The sequence below is a fragment of the Notolepis coatsorum genome (assembly GCF_963971535.1).
Source record: "Notolepis coatsorum genome assembly, chromosome: 5".
NCBI lineage: Eukaryota > Metazoa > Chordata > Actinopteri > Aulopiformes > Paralepididae > Notolepis > Notolepis coatsorum.
Window position 1 is genome coordinate 92771503 of NC_140169.1, and position 23764 is coordinate 92795266.

The window sequence follows — 23764 nt, forward strand, 5'->3', positions numbered from 1 at the left end:
ATGGTATTTCCATAAAAGTATCATGGTATAACTCCATTTGATCACGTGATCACAGTAACCAAAAAAATATGGAAATACCATGATATTACCATCTACTCTATATCATGGATTTTTAAGCATTACACGCGACGGAGTGTGTTATACTCATTAGATCACGCCTAGGGGTGGTTGTTAGGCCCGACGTGCAGCGGAGAGTCGTTAGACCCCCCCTAGGCGTGATCTAATGAGTATAACACACAACTGCAAGTGATTTAATGCTTTTATACAATGGCCGAATTCACCCAACCTTATTGCTATACAATAAACACAGTAATTGAAGCATAATGGAGATTTATTCACAAAACCATCCACAGAGAAAGTAGATCCAAGTCTGACAACAAATAATAATACTTTTTCTTTTGTTTCACAATGGGTCATGACAAACCAATTACATAATCCAACATATGGGTAACGAACTAACATATTCCAGTTGACTGTATCGTTTTTGGAGGATTCGTTCAAAATATATGCATACTTCCATTTGTCTATCTATGGCGGACTCATTCAGAAAAAGTTATTCGGTTGTGGGAGGGATCTGGGGTCATGTGGAGTGTGTTATACGAAATAACAACAGCTAACTTGACTGTTTCAGCAGTCATATTTGCATGCCATTGTATAAACTATGGTATTATTTAACTACAAAAGTGGTACCATGGTGATGCATAACTTTTCCCATGGAATACATTATTTATACAATGGCTGGTACCATAGTAAAACGGAAATTACCATCAAACTACCAGGATACCTTTTTGTATGTGGGGTGGGGTATTTTACTTCTGGTACATCATACAAAAGCCTTCCTATAAATGGCATTAAAATGGTTTAAGCTGTAAAAACAAGGCTGGAGTTTCTACGTTACGGTGATGGGAACTAGTGTCTGCCGTAGTCCAGCTCTCCTCTTGCCAGAGAGCCAAGTTCCTCCCCCCACTCCTCCACATCCTCCCCTGAGCCTGCACACACACGCACACGCACACAACACACACACACACACACACACACACACACACACACACACACACACACACACACACACACACACACACACACACACACACGTGTCAAATGTATAAGACAAATGGAGACTGAGGACATTATTGGTATCAGGAGAGAGTATCCCGTTTGTCCAACGGACCATATGAATATTATATATATATATATATATATATATATATATATATATATATATATATATATATATATATATATATATATTAGAGGTGGGCATAGATTAATTATATAATTAATTAATTAAAGATTAAAATGGCTAAAAAAAAAAAAAAAAAACTTGCAGAAGGCATTCAAAATATGTGTGTTCTACCCAAATAATGACCAGAAGTAAGTCCTTACTTTTTCTTTCCTCCTTATGTTTCTCAGGCCAGGTGGCCCATTACACCATGAGCCCATCTCCCGTTTCCAAAATGCATTACAGACTGTTTGAAAAAGCTGTTTTGCTATGATAATTGGTAATGAAATATCAAAATAATGTTCAATAAGATGTACTTGTGTTTAATAAGTTGTTTTATTCAGAAGTTAACACAAATAAATAATATGACCAGTACAGTACAGTATCTAGCACTCTCAGGAGCAAAACAGAAATAATCATTTCAAACTTGAACTATGTGACATGGCTTGAATCAACTGCTCCAGTGGAGTTGCTCAGTGGCCAATGGTGTCAACTGTGGTTGTACTGGGCAGCTCCCAGGTGTGAATGGAACTGTGTGAATGTGAAGCAGGGCGTTCCTGAAAAAGAGCACCTGCTCTCTAAGCTCTAATATATATAAAAACAGTATATATATAAACTACAGGGAGTGTTAATGATTGGAATACACTATTAATCAAAAGAGTTGGTCACACTGATTTTATTCTTCTCCATTCTCCTCTACTCTAGTATATTATAACTTTGCTCTACTGAGTTCTACTCTCTCCTCGCCCCCCTCTCTTCTCTCTCCACTCCCATCCTCTCTCCCCTCATCTGCTCTCCTCTCCCCTCATCTTCTCTCCTCTCCCATGATCATCTTCTCTCCTCTCTTCTCTCCCCTCCTCTCGCATCTCCTCTTCTCTATCCTCCTTTCTCCTCTCCTCTCCTCTCCTCTCCTCTCCTCTCCTCTCCTCTCCTCTCCTCTCCTCTCCTCTCCTCTCCCCCCTATCTCTCCTCACCTCTCCTCTCCCCCCTATCTCTCCTCACCTCTCCTCTCCCCTCCTCACCTCCCCCCTCCCCTCCTCACCTCTCCTCTCCCCCCTATCTCTTCCCTCCTCTCCCATGTACCTGAGCAGAAGGTAATGTTACAGAGCATGTCTGCTACATCGTCAGTGTTTACGTTGAAGTGACTCATACTCTCGTAGCCTGGCTCTGGCTGCTCCATCTTAGACGCCTTGGCTGTGCTGGTGATCCTGTCAACACAGTACAAACAACAGCTGTAGATGTAGATGAAGATGAAGATGAAGTTGAAGTGTCTGTGACAATTGTGTCTGGGCGAAGTTGTCTGTTTGTGTCTGTGGGAGGACACTGCAACATCTCCTGAACTAATTCAGTTCCACGGTTGCCAACTCAGTCTAACCTTTGTGATAGTGGTACTCCAAGTATACTAAGTGGGATACATTGGATTATTTTTTGATTTGATTTTTGATTTGAAGTCTTTATTTCGAACATGCAATGAATACAACAAACAATAACAAAAAAGAAAAACAACTCAATCTGCATGTTCGAAAAGGAGTAGGAAGAAGTATACACTTATTTAATCCTACCCCTTTTCCACTACTCAAATGAGTGTACTATTTTAAACATAAAAAAGAAAAGAGAAAAAAAAAATATATATATATATGCAAAACAAAAAACAAAAACTATATATGTATAAAATAAAATAAAATAGAAAACAAAATAAAAATGTAAACACCCGTGGATATCAAGTCCCTTCCTCATCCCTGTACCTTGTGAACATAATTTCCTTATACATCAGTTTGAATTGTCTCATGTTTGGACATTGCTTTAGCACCACATTTAGACTGTTCCACAGTTTCACTCCACATATTGAGATGCAGTGTTTTCTCATGGTAGTGCGTACGTTTAGCACCTTTAAATTGTGTTCTCCCCTCAGATTATAACCCCCCTCCCTATCAAAGAACAATTCTTGAATGTTTCTTGGAAGTGCATGACTTTTTGCTTTATACATTAATTGTTACATTTAGTATATTTAGTATATTTAGTATATTTAGTATATATTAGTATATTTAGTATATTTAATTGTTACATTATCTTTGTGGTGTGTTTCCAACCAACCCTGTCTGTTGAAGACATTAAAGCGGCACTTCATCAAAAAACAGTGTTTTGCACACAGTTTTACACACACATTAATTAAAGTTATTGAGAGTAAATTTGTTTGAATATAGCCACCAGTGATGTCATCAGGGATATTGGATCTGTGTGTGGTGTTAATTACAGCTCCATGAAATGATGTATAGTAGATGCAAAATAGCAATACCTTGTCTTATAGGGACTGCTACCTTATAATTTCATTGTAATTAACACAACACAAAGATTCAATGTCCCCGATGACATCACTGGTGGCCATGTTCAAACTAATTTACCATCAATAACTGTTCAACTAAATGAATGTGTGCAAAACGTGAGATTATGTGCTAAATAAATCTGCATGGTCCCTTTAAAGGAATTCCGGAGACTGTCTTAGATGGGGTGGTCATGGTCATGTGGGGTTTGCAGCATATGAGCTCTCTGAGTGAGAAACAGGACAGCTGAGGGTTCCCATGGATACCATGTTAGCAACCATAGTTGGAGGACAGTCATTTTCCACAGAGCGTCCACTCTTTCAAAATAATGTGTTGTGACTCTCACCTCGTCGAGCCTAATCAGGCGCAATTCGGAGCAGCTGGGCAGAGACACCTGCAGTATAAGAAGCCAGACGGCCCGTCACTCAGTGCTTGATCGTACTGATCACTTGTGGTTAGTCAAACTAAAGTATCTTCAAGTCGTAGTATATATCTCTCGTGTTGGATTCTACTCTGCCTCGTTATTTTGTTTCCACAGCGTTTTGTTCTTTTTCTAACCTGCGTTATTTTTCTTCTCTCTCCATCAAGGAACCGAACCCCCCCCCCGGCAATCCCGTGTCGCTCCCCGCTCTCTCTCACTCCACCGCTCCCACCTCTGGATAACCCCCCTCCCTCTGTTAAGACTGGACTGGTTAGTACCCGCACACGAAACAACAGCCTTGTCACATTTACATAACTACACCACATGAGTTATATAGTCGTACTGGCGAATCGCGTCCTGCTCTTCGCCATCGAGATATACCTCATCTCCAGTACCTACTGTACTTCATTAACAAATAAACAAATGCACCCAGCATCTGACCAGGCCCCGCCCTAGTGACGTACTATAAAGCACTAGGCGTGGTCACCACTCGCCCTTCCTCTATTTCGTTTCCATCATGGCGGATGCTTGCACCCTGTGAACTAGTGTAATGAAAAGTTTAGAGAAATTGCGCAATGTTGAGTGTTTACCGGAGATTTGCCAACCCCTGGAATCTTCGCGGCATGTTCCAACGACACGTCGGGTCTATCCTGGTGTTTCCTCGTCTTGTGGCAGCAGATCGAGGGACAGCGTGCGAGGTTTGGCTATCGAGCCGACTCGTACACAGGTAGGCTCTGTGTCATCAGGCATTAACGCTGGTGTTAGTAATGCTGCTGGTTGTTTTGTTACACAACCGAGTTGTGTGTCGGCGCCAGGGGCGGGATGTCTGGGTGAACGTCCCTCTGAGTTGGACGTTTTCCAGGCGATCTTGGAGCGCGCTGCTAACACTAATGCTATAGTGCTGGGTCACTGTTTTAATGTTCCCCGCCGTGGGATGTCACTGCTTTTCCCTCCTCTTAACCGGTTCATTGATGAAGGTCAGTTGGTAGCTAATGTGGGGGGTTTTGCTGAGTCTTATTTACCCTTTTTACGGGTGAATGGGTTGACAACAGGGCGCAGGGCGGGTGTGCCGTGGCTAGAGAGCCAGGTAGCATCGATCCTGTGCCCCGGCGGGGTTGAACGGTGTCCCACCCGCCTGTATCAGTTCCGCAACCGTTTCCATTTCCGGGGTAGGCCTGATTGGCCGCGACAGGCACGTGACCCGCCACGCCCCGCGGCAGCCCCAGGACGCGGCAACGAGGCTGCGGTGTTTCACCGCCGCATTCCGCCTTCAACGGCGCCCGCAGCAGCAAATTTGCGCGAGCGCAGGATTATTTCAGTGTGTATCATGCAATCATTTATCATTTAACATTTGAAAGGCATACATTGTTGTATGAAATAAAATAGTATAGAGACATATGTACAGCGTTCGATGCAGAATAGAAGTAACTGAGTTACCATACAATATACAATACGCTATAGTGCAAAGCAGAAATGCGATGAGGTACAATTTACAGTAAGGTGTATGCGTTGCAGTGCAAATGCTTCTTACTGTTGCGCTCCAGAGACCGTTACTGTACCATACAATATACAATGCAATGTACCAATATACAATACGCTATAGTGCAAAGCAGAAATGGGATGAGGTACAATTTACAGTAAGGTGTATGCGTTGCAGTGCAATAATAATAATAATAATAATAATAATTTAGGACCTGCTCCGAGGTCACCATTTGGCACACATGCGAACCATGCATACAATGCGTATCTGCGATTAACCCATCCCGTCGTCCTTCCCCCCCAAGGGCAGCCGGGAGCAGACAGGCGCCACGTGAGCCGCGCCAGGGGACCAATCCAAGTGCTCCTGTCCGTCTTCGTCAAGGACGCCACAGCGTTAGCGATCTTGTTGTTGTGCATGTTTTTCCATTGGGTTTATCTTATCGGGGGGGGAAACCCTTGCAAATGCTTCTTACTGTTGCGCTCCAGAGACCGTTACTGTACCATACAATATACAATATACAATACGCTATAGTGCAAAGCAGAAATGGGATGAGGTACAATTTACAGTAAGGTGTACGCGTTGCAGTGCAAATGCTTCTTACTGTTGCGCTCCAGAGACCGTTACTGTACCATACAATATACAATACGCTATAGTGCAAAGCAGAAATGGGATGAGGTACAATTTACAGTAAGGCGTACCTCTACTGCACTTGTGACAAAGTGAATCTTGCTTGATGTGATAACTTAAGCACTTGTGACAAAGTGAATCTTGCTTGATGTGAAATAAAATACAGCACTTACTTCAACGTTGAAAAGTGATTAATATTATTAGATGATGCGTGACTGATGGCTGCAGCGTGGATGACTGACTGCACATGGGAAACGTGAGTGAAGCTCACGCTTTCTTGACTCAAGTTATAACTTAAGCACTTGAAAAGTGATTAATATTATTAGATGACCATGGGGAAAAGTGAGTGAAGCTTGCGCTTTCTTGACTCAAGTTATAACTTAAGCACTTGTGACAAAGTGAATCTTGCTTGATGTGAAATAAAATACAGCACTTACTTCAACGTTGAACAGTGATTAATATTATTAGAGATGACTGATGACTGCCGACTGCAGCGTGGGTGGCGCGATATTATTATGACTGATGACTGCGATGTGAAAGGCGCCGCAAACTCCTAATGCTGCGGGCGGCGTTGAAGGCGGAAAGCGGCGGTGAAACACAGCAGCCTCGTTGCCGCGTCCTGGGGCTGCCGTGGGGCGTGGCCGCGGCGGGTCACGTGCCTGTCGCGGCCAATCAGGCCTACCCCGGAAATGGAAACGGGGGGGACATGTCGGACCAACGCAGTAGGGGGCAGCTGGACGATCCATGCTGCCCGGTCTGCCCTGCACATCAATGTGTTGGAATTGAAGGCAGTCCTCCTGGTCCTCAGACGGCTCGCCCACTTGGTGGTAGGCGAGCACGTTTTGGTCAGGACGGACAGTATGACAGCAGCAGCGTATATCAACAGACAGGGTGGAGTATGCTCCACCCGTCTGCACCGGGCGGCGGTCGGGCTCTGGCTATGGGCGTCTCACAATCTGCGCAGTCTGAGGGCGCTCCACATCCCTGGCAAGGAGAATGTGGGCGCGGATGTGATGTCACGGGGCGGTCCTCATCACAACGAGTGGGAACTGCGCCAAGACGTAGTCAGGCAGATCTGGGATCGCTTCGGGGAAGCTTCAGTGGATCTGTTTGCGAGCAGACGATCTCACAAGTGCCCCTTGTGGTTCTCGGTCAGCCGGGAGGACAATCCTCCCTTGGGTAGTGTCTTGCGTATTGTATAGTGTATGTGCCTGTTAACACATTAACTGCCACGGAGTTTGCCCGTCTCATACCACTCTCTGCCACCACTCTAAGCCTATGGAGATGTCCGTGCATCTGGGAAATGCGTCCGGCACTCACATATGTATCACATAGTATCCAGCTGCAGAACGGCAGACCAGCCACACTCTCAGACCCAAACGCATTTCCTTTGATTTAATTATACATCAAATGATTTATGTCAAGGATTGCAATGCCTCGCTTGAATGAAGTAAACTTTTCACCTGGATAACGTCAACATTTAGGATGAATGTAATGTGAGAAATTGGAATAAAAAAAATAAAAAATAAAAAAATATATATATATTTAGAGTGTGGCTGGTCTGCCGTTCTGCAGCTGGATACTATTGGTTTGTTTTGGCAAAATTCTTCTGCTCTGTGTGACAATAAATAAATGAATGATGATATGCAATTTAAAACCAAAACTAAGGCCTCAGTATGAGTTTAGGACGTGAACATGGTCATGTTTGTTGAATAAAATAAAAAAAGTAAAAAAAATAAAAATAATCACAATAAAAAAAAAAAAAATTGTCGATCCCGATCTTCGGACAATCACGTGATCGGCCCCGATCCCGATCACGTGATCGGATCGGGACATCCCTATCTATAAGTATCAATGGGTCTCATTCCCGAACGGATTTACGACCAAATTTTCCTGAGATCAGATTTGAGCGTGGCTGAGAGCAGATTTAAGAGTGCTGAAGAGCACACTTATGATTGATTGACTAATTGAAAATGTTATTAACTTGACAGACTGTGTTCTCATAGTGATTCCTTCATGTCAACGCTACAGGCCTCCTTGGAATTAATTACTTAATCATAATTAAAATAAATATGACAATATTTGTACGATAAGAAATTACGCATTTGATGTCGGAAAAATAAATAATATGGATTAATCTGATCACAGGGCAGCTGGATTAACCATATCTGAACCAGCTATTTTGGACAAATGTATAATTACTTTAATTACTCAGATATTCAAACACAATTATGCAATTATTGTGAAATGATTGAAAATTATAATTATTTAATGCCTTCTGTGGAATTTGTATTTCTTATTTGTTACACATCTGTTTTATAATTATATACATTTGAAAGAATGCAGGTCTGTAACGACCCCAGGCTCAGCCCTTGGTGGGCCTGTTATGATAAAGACATTGGACATTCCCTACCTCCTGACAGTGGTCTCCTACCTGGTCTCCTACTTCCCTCTAGTGGCCAGATGAGCCAGATGGTGCAGGCGGCCATTTTGGTCTGGTTAAATATAATAGTGTGGGATCGCAAGAAAGGATGAAACGGGAGACGGTAGTTGAGTCTTTCCTTTTACTTCCCAACATAAATTACATACATCCAACAGTGCAGAGACGTTTAACGTTACTATTTGAAAGTGACAGCAGCCAGCTGACAGCTGACAGGTGACATAATATAGGTCACCAAATACCCACCCCGTTCCCAGAATCCCCAGGCTTAAAGGAGCATTCCTCCGCTCCTCAAGTCCAGTGAATGTCTGCACCAATTGTGCGTGATAAGTGAGTCACCACACAGGCCCCCCCAGAATTCACAATAACCCCCCAAAAGATCATCCACAGTCAACGAGGCGGGGGGCGGATCAGGCGCCCAAAACGACTCCGTATCACCCGTGCAGGGGTAGAGGTGGGGATTGGGGCGTGTGGGGCGTGTGGGGGGGATTCAGGAGATATGAGGTGACGAGAGGGAAAAGCAGTTGGCAGGGGCCGGGCAGGGGGTCGTCCACGCCGCGGGGGCCGGGCCAGTTCAACTGGCCTGTCTAGGTCCAAATGGGCAGGCTTGAGCCGGTCGACCGATACCCGCTCTGACCTTCCTCCAATGTCCACCATGAAGTTCTTAGGCCCCGCCTCCAGGACGCGAAAAGGGCCGTCGTAAGGGGGCTGCAGAGGGGTACGGTGGCTGTCATGGCGAATGAAAACATACCTGGCTGACTGCAGATCCCTAGGCATGTAGGACTGCGGGAGGCAGTGCTGGGAAGTTGGGACTGGGGTGAAAGCACCGGCGCCATCCCTGAGCACAGTCCGAGATGAGGTGACCGACCAGGGAGCCTCGGCATCCGGGAGGAACTCCCCAGGGACTCGCAGCGGCTGTCCGTACACCAGCTCAGCAGCCGAGGCCTGCAGGTCTTCTTTGGGGGCAGAGCGCAGGCCAAGCATGACCCAGGGAAGCCGGTCGACCCAGTTGCAGTCCGTAAGGCTGGCCCGCAGAGCAGCCTTCATAGATCGGTGAAACCGTTCACACAAGCCGTTGCCCTGTGGGTTGTAGGCTGTGGTGCGGTGGAGCTTCACTCCCAGGCCCTCGGCGACTGCAGTCCAGAGCCCGGACGTAAACTGTGGGCCCCGGTCGGATGTGAGATCAGATGGTGTGCCAAAACGGGCTACCCAGGACCCAATGAACGCCCGGGCCACCTCGGCGGATGTGGTCGATGCCAGCGGGACCACCTCCGGCCACCTAGTGGTTCTGTCCACCATGGTGAGGAGGTGAGTGAACCCATGGGAGGGGGGCAGGGGACCCACCAGGTCCACATTGACATGGTCAAAGCGCCTCTCCGGCACGAGAAACTGTGCCAAGGGGGCTTTGGTGTGACGGTGTATCTTTGCACGCCACGCAGGAGCCGGCCCAGGCTGCGATGTCCTTCCTGAGGCCATGCCAGACGAATTTAGCACTGACCAGCTTAGTTGACGCCTTCACCCCCGGGTGCGACAGGCCATGGATGGCTTCGAATATCTGCCGCCGCCAGCCAGCGGGAACCATCGGACGGGGCTGACCGGTGGAGACGTCGCAGAGGAGTGTTGGCAATACCAAACTGCACATCCTCTAACCTTAGCCCAGTGTCGGCTGTTCGGTAGGCCTGCATGTCCTTGTCAGTGGCCTGGTCGGCAGCCATGGCAGCGTAGTCCAGTCCCAAGTGGACGGCCCCCACCACCGTCCGGGAGAGGCAGTCAGCGACGTAGTTGTCTTTACCTGCGACATGCTGTAAGTCCGTGGTAAACTCGGAGATGGCGGAGAGTTGGCGCTGCTGGCGCCCTGACCACGGCTCGGTGGCCTTGGCCATGGCGAAGGTGAGTGGCTTGTGGTCCACAAAGGCAGTAAACCGTCGGCCCTCCAGCAGGAATCTGAAGTGCCTGATGGCCAGGAAGAGGCCTAGGAGCTCCCGGTCAAAGGTGCTGTACTTTCTTTCATTGTCCCGCAGCTGGCGACTGAAGAAAGCAAGCGGTTGCCAGCCCCCCCCCACCCACTGTTCGTACACTGCCCCCACTGCGTAGTCTGAGGCGTCAGTTGTGAGGGCGATAGGGGCGGTAGGAAATGGGTGTGCCAGTAATGCGGCATTGGCCAGTGCAGTTTTAGCGCCCAAAAAAGCGTCGTCGGTACACTGGGACCAGTCCACCTCGGCCTTGGGGTCCTTACCACGCAGGGCCTCATACAAGGGGCGCATGAGGTGAGCAGCACGGGGAATGAACTTGTTGTAGAAGTTCACCATGCCTAGGAACTCCTGCAGGGACTTCACGGTGCGGGGGCGTGGAAAGCTGGCAACGGCGTCCACCCTGGCAGGGAGCGGAACGGCTCCCTCTGCTGAGACCCTGTGCCCGAGGAAATCAATAGACGACCGGCCGAACTGGCACTTGGCGGGGTTAACAATGAGTCCATGTGCACTGAGCCGCTCAAACAACTGCCTGAGATGTGTCAGGTGCTCCTCTGCAGACGTGCTGGCTACGAGAATGTCGTCCAAGTATACGAACATGAATGCCATATCCCGCAGCACCGAGTCCATCAGTCGCTGGAAAGTCTGTGCCGCCCCCTTGAGGCCAAAGGGCATCCGCAGAAACTCGAACAGGCCAAAAGGAGTGATGACCGCCGTCTTGGGAACGTCCCGTGGGTGAACTGGTACCTGGTGGTATCCCCGCACCAAGTCCACCTTGGAAAAGATGGTGGTCCCCGCCAGGTGGGCGGAGTAGTCCTGTATATGCGGGACGGGGTACCGGTCCGGGGTCGTGGCGTTGTTTAGGCGTCGGAAATCGCCACAGGGATGCCACCCACCATCAGCCTTAGTGACCATATGCAGGGGGGAGGCCCACGGACTGTCAGAACGGCGCACAATTCCAAGGCGTTCCATGGTTGCAAATTCCTCCCTGGCAATGGAGAGCTTAGCTGGGTCAAGGCGCCGAGCACGTGCATAGACCGGGGGACCGACAGTGGCTATATAGTGCTCCACGCCATGCTTAGCGAATGCTGAGGAAAATGTAGGCGTGGTGAGGATAGGGAACTCCACTAGGAGGCGCTGATATACATCCCCAGCAGCAAGCATGTTGGACAGACCTAGTGTCCCTGGCCCTCCCAGCGTGCACGGGTAGGTAGCGAAGGAGACAGCATCGATCAGGCGACAGTTTGTAATGTCCACTAGCAGCCTGAACGCACACAGGAAGTCTGCGCCGAGGAGAGGAACTGACACAGCGGCCATGACAAACTCCCACCCGAAACGGCGCCCACCAAAACACACCTCTACATACCGGGTTCCGTAGGTACGTATAGGCGTGCCATTAGCAGCGTCCATGGGGGGACCGTGGCCCCCAGCCATAGTGTCTACAGCTGTAGCAGGCAGGATGCTTTGTTGTGCGACCGAGTCGACTAGTAGTCGCCAGCCAAATAAGGTGTCCTTAATAAATAGCAGCCTGCTGCCTCCGCCAACGCTCATGGCTGTTAATGAGCATTGGCCCTGGCGTTTCCCTGGTCACTGTAATTGCACGGTGGGCGACACTGTTTGGCCCTGGCGCCAAACCGGTTATGGAAATAACACCATCCACTGTTACCCTAGCGACGGGCAGTCACTGCTGCAGCGGCGTCCGCAGCGTCCACTAGGTGGGTAGGTGGGTGGTAGGCTGGAAGCAGCGCATGCACAAACTGCTGCCGGTTGGCGAGATAAATCCTGTCCGCTTCGGCAGCCAGCGCGCTGTAGTCCTTGGTGAAGGAGACGGGAGAGCTGGCCAGGGCGGTGCGCACAGGCGCTGGGAGCTGACGCATGAAAACATGTTTAAACAAAAAAGAGGGATCTGCCGAGCCCAAAACGGACAGCATCCTGTCCATCAGTTCGGACGGCTTGCCGTCGCCGAGGCCGTTAAGTGACAATAGACGATCCGCCTTTTCAATTTCCGACAGTTCAAATAATTGCAAAAGGAATGCCTTGATAGCGTCATATTTGCCGGCAGCTGGCGGGGCTTCCAGCAGCCCCATAGCGCGAGCCGTCGTCTGGGCATCCAATGCTGCTACCACATGATAATATTTCGTAACATCCTGTGTTATTCCTCTCAACTCGAACTGAGCTTCAATGTGTTGAAACCAGGGTCGAGGGCTGTGATGCCAGAAGTCGGGTAACTTAATTGCAGCGGCGTAGATAATGTTCACTTCTCCGTCCGTCATGATGTAATATTCACTCACGTACTTCAGGTCACCAATGTGGGATCGCAAGAAAGGATGAAACGGGAGACGGTAGTCGAGTCTTTCCTTTTACTTCCCAACATAAATTACATACATCCAACAGAGTGCAGAGACGTTTAACGTTACTACTTGAAAGTGACAGCAGCCAGCAGACAGGTGACATAATATAGGTCACCAAATACCCACCCCGTTCCCAGAATCCCCAGGCTTAAAGGAGCATTCCTCCGCTCCTCAAGTCCAGTGAATGTCTGCACCAATTGTGCGTGATAAGTGAGTCACCACAATAGAGTTAATTTCCACTTATTTGTTATCTTGGGCCATCCCTGCCTTTGTTTGATGTCGTCTCCCTGTCTAGTTGTTGTGTGTCTTATTGCCTTTTGTGTCCAGGTTTGATTATTCCTTTTGTGGTATGATTTTGTATTCTTTGTTTTTGCCTGGCTGTGCCAGGTGTGGCTCATCATCGTTAGTCTGTGTATATTAGTGTGTTTCTCTCTCTCCTTGTCGTGGCGTCATTTCCTCCAGTACCTCGGTGTTCCCCTGCTTGTCGTGTCTCCTGTCTTCTCCCTTGCCTTGCTGTGTTTGTCTTGAGAGTTGTAAGTAGATTAGTATTCCGTTTTTGTTCATCTTTGTTTTCTCGTGTCTTCAGTTTCGTTTTTGTATTAGAGCCAGCTCGGCTGTGCCATTTATGTTTTCTTTTTGTAACGTGTCGTCGTCTAAGTAAAGTCTATATATATACACGTTACCCTGCCGTCTCTGCCTCCTCCATTCCTGTCCGCAAACTGAGTTCTTATCGCCTTCCCTCACTACCCCTCCAATCGTAACAGAATGACGCCACCACGCAAGAACTCAGTGGACAAAGTCACGGAGACGTTGGACATCGTGCTTGGTATGTTAGACAGGGATCTGACCAGCTACTCTCCTGCTAAATGGGTCTTCTGGTTGAAGTTAATAGACAATGTAGCGAAGGAGACTCCAACACAGGCGCCTCTGATGAGGGTTATGGCTGACAAGGTCTGTGCGCTCATGGAGACAGCTAGGCGAGCCTCGTCTGCTAGCTTAGCTCACGCAGCTAGCCAGGCATCCACAGCTAGCACAACCCTGTCTGCTAGCTTAGCTCCTGTAGCTAGCCAGCCAGCTAGCATAAGACTCACGGTCAGCCTAGCTCTGAAGCTAACCAGGCCTCAATGGCTAACACAGACTTGTTCGGTAGCCTAGCTCCTACAGCTAACCAGACGTCCACAGTTAGCACAACCCTGTCTGCTAGTTTAGCCCCCGCAGCTAGCCAGGCCTCCCCAGCTAGCACAGTCCCCACTGCTAGCTTAGGCTCAAGATTCATGGTCAGCCTAGTTCCTGAAGCTAACCAGACGTCCACAGCTAGCACAGCCCCGCCCGTTAGCTTAGCTCCTACAGCTAACCAGATGTCCACAGCTAGCACAGTTCCGCCTGTTAGCTTAGCCCCCGCAGCTAACCAGGCCTCCCCACTGCTAGCTTAGGCTCAAGATTCACGGTCAGCCTAGTTCCTGAAGCTAACCAAACATCCACAGCTAGCACAGCCCCGCCCGTTAGCTTAACCCCTGCAGCTAACCAGGCCTCCCCAGCTAGCACAGTCCCCACTGCTAGCTTAGGCTCAAGGTTCACGGTCAGCCTAGTTCCTGAAGTTAACCAGGCCTCAATGGCTAGCATAGCTGCGCCCAGTAGCCTAGCCCCTACAGCTAGCTCAGGCCCCACGGTTAGCCTAGACCCCGCAGCTCGCAGACCTTCGAGGCCTAGCAAGGCTCGAAGGGCGAGCAGGGCTAGTACCGCTAACAAGGCCTCCACAGCTGATCCGACCGTCACTACCAGCCTGGTTCCGGTTGGTGTAGCCCCCTGCTGTCACCGCTTCCCCTCCGGCTTCCACGCCCAGCCCAGCCACTACGACTGGTTCGGTTGTTACGTCAGGTCCCGTGCCCTCATCTCCTGTCCCTACGCCATGCCTTGTCGCAGAGACCGGTCCAGTCTCCACGTCCTGCCCAGCCTCTACGCCTGGTCCAGCTGCTACACCGGTTCCAGGCTTTTCATCTCCGGATCCTACACCATGACTCGCCGCTGAGACCGGTCCGGTCTCCACGCCCTGCCCAGCCTCTACACCTGGTCCGGCTGCTATGCCGGGTTCCGGCGTCTCAACTGGTCCTGGCTCATCGACTGGTCCTGGTGCTCCATCTGGTCCAGCCCTACACAGTGATCGGCGCCCTGGTCCTCGCCGTGGTCCTCGCCGTGGTCTGCGCTGGATCCTACTCCGGGGGTCGTCGCCACCGCACCTTGATCTCCTGATCCGGTCCCTAGTCCGGCGGCTGGAGGGTCCCCTTGGCTCCAGGCTCCCTGACCGGCTTCCTGTTTCGTGTTGAACTTGTCATTGATTCTGTCTCAGTCGGTTCCAAGATAAGTCTTCCAAGAGAACTCTTTGGAAAATATTGGGGAATGAGACCCAATGATATTCTGAAATGTCTTACTTCCTTCTGGGGAACCGGCCGGGGATCCCATTCTATCTTTCTATTATTTTGTAAACTACAGTACATATAATTGAATAAAGTACTGGATAATCTGATTAAGTCCAGACTCGTCTATTTTCCTTAACCCATTCAGTGCCAACCACGAGATTAGTCGGGTTAACTCGCCATGCGTTGAGTGCCAAGACCCGAGAAAACCAGAGAAAACTCGGGTTTTAATCGTTATTTATTTTATTAGCAATATCCATTAATTTTTCATCCATCCAGCCTGACGTTATCATTGGGAATGGGTCTGAGCTCGAAAAGGGCAAATACTGTCGCCTATCGTCTCCCGGATGGTATTGCACATCATTGGATTGGATTGGGTGGGACTGTGCATCAGAAAAAAAACTCCGGTCCCGGGGTTTCCCTTCTCGGGCAAGCAGTAGCTGTTACCACATTCACTGGGGAGGCTGGGAGCAGCTTTCGATTATGTGTTTTGGACTATAACGTTGGATCAATAAACGCGATCAATATTTGGAATGGCGATCAGGAATTGGATTAATCTTTTTGCAGAACATCTGATGTGAGGTAAGGACTCTATGTTACCAGTCTTGGGTTAATCAGATGTTTTTTTCTCCGCCATCGCAGCGTGTGTGTGTGTGTGTGCGCGTAATATTAGCCGTATCCACGACATGGATAATAGATTTTTCAGCCCGCTTCTCTAGCGTGCATAAGTACACATATACTATCGATAATCGAGTGTTTATTTGAAAACGATTCATAAATCAGCCGAAAAATTACAACGTGTTTTGTGTATTCCACTAAAGAGCTATTATCGTGGAATTTCTCTGGAATTAATAGACATCTCCAAAACTATACTCGTATTCAAAACGGTATAAAACGGAAATGTACGAATGAAAAAACAATCCGTTTCATACATGTTGACTGCAAGCAAGTCATTGATAAGCGACGGGTGTATTAGACACATAATTTAAGATATAGTTTAAGCATTCGCAAATTTCCCTGTCCTCCCATTGACTTCAGTGTTGGCACGCTAGCCCTAATATGGTCATAAGGGTGTGGCTCTGAATGTGTTAAGAAGCTCCATTCTCCTACACTTTATAAAGCTGTATAATTGTATTGATTTTAGTCTAATAAAGAAAAAAGTAGCCATACTGTTAACATAAGATTGCGTTTTTGCATGATTACCATTGACATAATATAATATATCATCAAAAAAACTAAAACTTCAAGTGCTCCTAAGCAGGCGCTAGTTCGCTTACACATCGGGCCGACCCTGACTGTGAATTCCTTCAGACCTCTCTTGCCAGAGCCTGACATCTGGCCAGCAATAGTAACAAAACACTAAGCAGGGCTCTTTTGCGAGATCACTGTTTGACAGCATTACAGATTCGACCTTTAAAATAAAGAATATAACCTGTATAAAGAGGTTAAACCTGTTTTCACATTGTCAAATAATATATCAACACATGCGTGTGCATGTAGAGAGTCAAGTCTGTTTCTAAATTTTTTTGTGTCTGTTACAATTTAATCTATTTAAAAGGTATCTAATATGTATGTGTAAGGGTGTATTTTTATAAGGACGGCTACAGCATATTGAAAGCAACTGCGAGTTGTGTCCCAGGTAGAGATTGTGATTCATTTAACATGATGCAGTAAGTTATAATTTTACTCAACATAAAATCACATCAAGTTTAATTATTTTCTCTGAATGTTTGTTTTGTAGCACGTATTTTCGTTGTTGCCACCATCCGTAATGTTACAGATTTCTCCATTCAAAGCCACCACAGTGCTCTGTCTCCTCATATAGAATATTATAATCCGAGGGAAATTTGACACTGCAAAACAAATAGACTGCACATATATAGACTGTATCTGCTTTTATTACATATTGCAGTATGTTTTGATTAGTTAGCATCGCAGATGTTATCCAGCAGTGACTAGCACTAACATGGTTTAGAATTGGAACCCATCCATCCATCACACTAATTCATAAGCTTCAGTAGCTCAACAATAAGACAAAGCATAGTATGCAGAGTGACATTTAAGCAACCTCTTCAGCTCTTCTGACATGCTCAGTTTGGGATTCTGGGAATAGAGTGGAAAGTAATCCCAACCTGAGCATGACATAAGAGCAAAATGGCTGTTGTGTGAATATGGTCAATTAGTACCAGTACTTAAAACTGTTAAATCTTTGAAAACTCACACTGGACTTACTTTTCCAGTATCACCATGGCACTCTGAAGGGTTGAAAGCAACAGAGAAGAAGAGGGTGAGAAAGTTAGAGTTGAACAAATTACCTTTCAGCCCTGTGTGTTGAGGATGTGGACACGCACAAAAACATGTGTGCATGCACACACGCACTCACTTTCAATATATATATGAATATAATATAAAATGTGATGGTGTGAACAGATTGGCAGTGGCAATAAACACTGTGAAATTTCCTCCAGGGGGCGCCAGAGTGGCGCACCACGTAACGCAACAGTGCAACACGGCCGTCCCGGGTTCGACTCCCGGACCCGGCGACCTTTGCCAAATGTCCGCCCATATCTTCTCCTATCTTTCCTCTCTGCCGGGTCTGTCCAACAAAGCAATAAAATGCCAAAAAAATTATCTTAAAAAAAATAAAAAATAAATTCCTCCAAAGGGAAGGAAGGACGGATGGGATATAAGCCTTCAAAGTCTGTCAATCTTGAATGAACCCCCCCCCCCCCCTCCTTTACATCTTTGTCACAGGGATAATAATGGTCACTTAGTACTGCAGGCACACAGTGTTAAACACCAGTCCATTCCGCCACCTGAAGTGGTATTTAACTTAGGAGTGAGTTTACCAACCTTGCCACACTAGGTAAACAGTTTTGTACTTATAGATGCATTATTTATTCCGTTTGGGAATATCCACACTAGCTAGTCCAGCTACAGAAAATGAAGAGACAATGACAAAAGTGTCACAACCTCATTAGCCCTAGATACCAGACCGGAACCGCTTACTGATGAAGAGCACATGTGTAAAGCACAGTTTTCATAGAAGAACGAACATTGTGAGCAAGCTAACTTTCGTTAGTTATTGCCTAACCTGCCTTTGTGTTCTAGTTTGTGATTAATTTAGCTAGCAATAGTAAGGCAGTTGTTATTTGCTCTGCTATCTGGCTTAGTGAACATAGTATAGTATCTTTGTCTCCAAATTGCTCCAAATGTGCCCATTGCAAGCACAGTACAAAGGTACATACGAGCATAGTGGTGATATGGTGGTGATGGGGTTTATAGGGATAGGGTAGTGATAGAGTGAATAGGGTAGTGATAGGGAGGGATAAGGTAGGGATAGGGTGTGTAGGGATAGGGTAGTGATAGGGTGTATAGGGATATGGTCGTGATAGGAGGGATAAGGTAGGGATAGGGTAGTGATAGGGTGTGTAGGGATAGGGTAGTTATGGGGTGTATAGGGATAGGGTAGTGATAAGGTGTATAGGGATATGGTAGTGATAGGGGGGATACGGTAGTGATGAGGTGTGTAGGGATAGGGTATATAGGGATATGGTAGTGATAGGGTGTATAGGGATAGGGTAGTGATAAGGTGTATCGGTATTATGGTAGTGATAGGGGATAAGGGATAGGGGAGGTAAGGTAGTGATAGGGGAGGTAAGGTAGTGATAGGGTGTATAAAGTGAATGTGATTTTCTGTACCTGTAAGAATAAAGCCATATGCGGCTCCTCCATGGACTGGATTGCTGTTTCCACCAGTTTGACTGCTGTCTCCAGGTGATCGCCATGGCAACTGATGAGGGATCTGACATAGTGGAGTTTGTCGTCCTGTTGCTTAGCGATTAGACCCACCAGGTCCTGTTTCCTCTCATCCAAGATGGCCACCATGCTGTCAAAACGGTCCGCTAGCTGCTGCTTCTGTTGACGCCCGTTCTCCTGGGAGAGGAGAGGGGAGGGGAGGAGAGGGAGGAAGGAAAGAAGAAAAGAAGGAAGGAAGGGAGGAATGAAGGAAGGTTTTTGTGTGTGTGAGAGAGATTCAGTCAGGTTTTTGTGTGTGTGTGAGAGAGATTCTAACCTCTACAGTCTGGCAGATGTCCTCCATCTGAGAGATGAGGGCCTGGACGTGGTCGTTAGTGGCAACCAAGATGGCGATGCCGTCACTCAACTCCGTCTGCAGCCAATCATAATGCAGTAGAATACATGTCAATCCACCTCCTAATCCTACTTGAATGTGAAAAAGTGCAGGACTGGGTGTCACACAAGCATTTAAAGAGATACTTTAGCATGACAGACCTAAAGGGGAACTATCTTATAAATGGCCCTTTCCAGTGTTTAGCATTGTTTTCTAAATGTGGGTTTGTATCAATGGGGTCTATGTCTCTAATTCTCATTTTGGCGCATTCTTCCAATTCACATCTCACAAGATTCTCCCTCACTGAACTGGGTCATCTGAAACTTAGCGTACTTCGGACGTCCAAGAATTCTCATCTGCATAATAACACTCGCCCCCTCTATGTTTGTAGCGCACACTCAACCATTCACTCAACAACAGAGCGAGTGGAAATACTGACACTTCCTCAAACGGGTTGACGTGGCGCAGGTGCCGACAGAGAGGGAGAGAGGGATACGGAACAACGGGAGCATTTACACACAAACTCGACTGCGTGTGTGTGTTTTCGGGACGCCTCTCTCTCTCTCCCTTGTCTCGGAGCATTTACACACAAACTCGACTGCGTGTGTGTGTTTTCGGGACGCCTCTCTCTCTCTCCCTTGTCTCGGAGCATTTACACACAAACTCGACTGTGTGTGTGTGTGTGGGGAAAGACACGCGCGCTCTCTGAGCATCTCTCCTCTCTCTTTCTCTCTCCCTCTCTCTGTCTGTCTCTCTCTCTCTCTCGCTCGCTCGTTCTCTCTATTGCTCTCTCTTGTATGTATCACGCTGTGTGGGTGACTGTCACTGGACTGGAGCCCAGCCTAAAACAGCTTGAAATCTTGAAGTGGAAAAATGCTGCTTTAGAGTACTTGATTAGAAATACAAAACAGGCGGCTGGGTGGCGCAGCGGACAAGGCGCTCGTCACCAACGCAAGAGACACTGGTATCGAATCCAGCTGTCAGCGTTGTTCCGGCTTGGCCGGCCGTCAAACTGGCTCGATTGGCAGAGTCAGCGGGAGGGAAGCCGGTGGGTGGGTCTGGGTCGTTGTGGACAGCGACTCCTACAGTTCGGTCGGGGCGCCTGCACAGCGAGGGAAGGATCTAAGAGAGGTAGTGTGACCTTCCTCACGTTACACTCTCTCAGTGAGAGTCCGCGCTGCCAGGTGAAAAGAAGTGGTGGGCTGGGTACACATGTGTCGGAGGAAGCATGTAATAGTCTCCGCCCTCCCAGACCGACGGTAGGGGGTAGAGTGTGATATTTATAAAAAAAAAATTTAACTTTGGCCATTCCGCTGGCTCTTCTTGCGTTTATCGCTTTTCTCTGGTCAAGAATGACCGACAGAAACAGGTTGAATGGGGGTAGAGATGGGGGGAAGACACTCTGAGAAAGTTACGGCTTTGTCCGGGAATCGAACTTGCTACCCCAGATCCGTGACGAGCACGGTTGTCCCCGGCGCCGAAATAGCGCTCGAGGTACGCGGTGAGCTACTGGAGCTCCCCGAGTGTGATCGTTTTTTAGTTCATTGATGTAGTAATATTTGTTGTCAATATCTTATGTATCTGTGCACCTATTGTCTCCCCATGAGCGTCTCTCAGTCTGTGTCTCTCTCTAGCTTGAGTGACCTGCTGACCTCGTGGCAGGCTCCTTCCACACACACTCATTAACACACACACACAGGGCCCCCTGTACATCCTGATTGGGTTATCGTCTGTGGCTCCCTCCTCACACACACACACGCGCCTCACACACACACATCCTCCTCTTCCGACGCACACATGCACACACACTCACGTACACACACACACACAGCGCTCACCCACACTTACAAACACATACCCACAGATACACACCAACTGTTATGAGAACTGTCATGAATATCACGAACCATTAGATGGATGTTAACCAGATGGCCCCCTTAGAAAACATCCATTAACTCTTGCACTTAGACACACACACACACCACACAGACTAGCACACACACACCACACACACACACACACACATACATACACACACAGATACATACACACACACACACCCCTCCCCTCCTCTTCTGTCCAAGAGGGTATAAATGTCATGTAATGTGGGTATTCTTTCTTCTGATGCTGGTGAGAGGGAGCCCCGTGGAGGGCGGCGGACGGTTTCTTCTTCTCTGTGCAATTAAGACTCCGTTTGAATACAACTTTGTCGTTCTGTGAATATTTGGTCCGCTGGTCCATAACTATATCAATTCAAGGACTTACGAGGGACAGGTTATCCCTTTCAAGTGGAGGTTCCAGTGAGAATTGATGTGGGCCAGCTGCAACCAAGGACGGAACGAGGATGAATGAAGACACGGGGAAGAAGACGGTGCAGAAGGTCCAGAGGGTGAGATACCAGCAGCAGCCCCTCAGACGTCCGTGACGAGAGCACCAGACGACCCTCGACCAGGAGACAGAAAGGAGGAGACGGAGAACAGGCCGGAGATGAACACCGCAGACAGGCACCGCAAATCATCGACAGCAGCCAGGCACCGCAGATCATAGACGACAGGCAGATCATCTACGACACGCAGATAATCTACGACAGGAGGGAGGAAACGGCAGCAGGAGAGACACTGGAGGCAGAGCTGGGGAGATGGTGGGCCAGCTGAGGAGAGGTGGAGAGGACAGTCCAGAGACACTGAGGAGGCAGCAGACCAGAGGAGACACTTTTGTCTAGGGGACCGCACCCTGGAACGGGGACCAGCTCAGGAAGGGGCCCTTGCCCTCTAGAAGACGGGGCCGACCCAGGATGGGCGGTGCACTGTAACAGAGGGAAGGTAGCGCCCTGATAGACGTTGCGTGTGCCTTAGTAAGGGGGGTCCAACAGGGGTTACGTGTATTGTCTGAAAAAGTTGCAAAATCTGTGTTTCTCTCTTTCTTCTCTCTCTCTCTCCCGCTCCCCCCCCTCCCTCTATCTCTCTCTCTCTCCTCTCTTGGAGTTGTTCATCTCGTCTGGTTTAGATGTGATGCGTGTAATGGTTGACAATCGACGGGTACAGATCCATCAATGAACTGTTGTGTTGACGTATTGATTTAACGTCAAAAGGGGGATTGATCGTTTTTTAGTTCATTGATGTAGTAATATTTGTTGTCAATATCTTATGTATCTGTGCACCTATTGTCTCCCCATGAGCGTCTCTCAGTCCGTGTCTCTCTCTAGCTTGAGTGACCTGCTGACCTCGTGGCAGGCTCCTTCCACACACACCCATTAACACACACACAGGGCCCCCTGTACATCCTGATTGGGTTATCGTCTGTGGCTCCCTCCTCACACACACACGCGCGCCTCACACACACATCCTCCTCTTCCGACGCGCACACGCACACACACTCACGTACACACACACACACAGCGCTCACCCACACCTACAAACACATACCCACAGATACACACCAACTGTTATGAGAACTGTCATGAATATCATGAACCATTAGATGGATGTTAACCAGATGGCCCCCTTAGAAAACATCCATTAACTCTTGCACTTAGACACACACACCACACAGACTAGCACACACACACCACACACACACGCATACATACACACACAGATACATACACACACACACCCCTCCCCTCCTCTTCTGTCCAAGAGGGTATAAATGTCATGTAATGTGGGTATTCTTTCTTCTGATGCTGGTGAGAGGGAGCCCCGTGGAGGGCGGCGGACGGTTTCTTCTTCTCTGTGCAATAAAGACTCCGTTTGAATACAACTTTGTCGTTCTGTGAATCTTTGGTTCGCTGGTCCATAACTATATCAATTCAAGGACTTACGAGGGACAGGTTATCCCTTTCAAGTGCGCAACGACCAGGAAGGGGATTGGGAATTGGCATAACGACTAACATTGGGAGGGGAGAAAAACGGAAAAAGAAGGGGGGGGGGGGGGGGGGGGGGGGTAATAAAAAATAAAAATACAAAAATACAAAACAATGATTGCCCAAATATTGAAAGAAATAGTAAGATAGTTCCCCATTAACTAATTCAGGGCCAACCACGAGATTAGTCGGGTTAACTCGCCATGCGTTGCGTGCCAAGACCCGAGAAAACTCAGGTTTTAATCGTTATTTCTTTTATTAGCGATATCCATTCATTATCGTTATCATTGGGAATGGGTCTGAGCTCGAAAAGGGCAAATACCACCGCCTATTGTCTCCCGGATGGTATTGCCCATCATTGGATTGGATTGGATGGGACTGTGCATCAGAAAAAAACTCCAGTCCGGGGTTTCCCTTCTCGGGCAAGCAGTATCGTGTTACCACATTCACTGGGGAGGCTGGGAGAAGGGTCGATTATGTGTTTTGGACTATAACGTTGGATCAATAAACGCGATCAATATTTG

At 47.9% G+C, this 23764-nt stretch overlaps 1 protein-coding gene across 2 annotated transcripts in view; it reads right to left on the reverse strand.

Annotated features, from left to right (window-relative positions):
- Positions 1–376: 376 nt before the first annotated feature.
- trim54 (tripartite motif containing 54) overlaps positions 377–23764 on the reverse strand; it is a 36007-nt gene continuing 12619 nt past the window's right edge. Inside the window, exons 4-8 of one of the 2 annotated variants that reach the window (XM_084314782.1) lie at positions 19322–19417; positions 18949–19182; positions 17479–17501; positions 2306–2430; positions 377–989 (exon numbers count right to left, since the gene is read on the reverse strand). In XM_084314782.1, the coding sequence (XP_084170908.1) occupies positions 910–989; positions 2306–2430; positions 17479–17501; positions 18949–19182; positions 19322–19417 (558 nt within the window). In that variant the 3' untranslated portion in view covers positions 377–909. Of the gene's footprint in view, positions 990–2305; positions 2431–17478; positions 17502–18948; positions 19183–19321; positions 19418–23764 lie in introns of those variants that run through there. The other variant, XM_084314783.1, reaches the window with a different exon arrangement.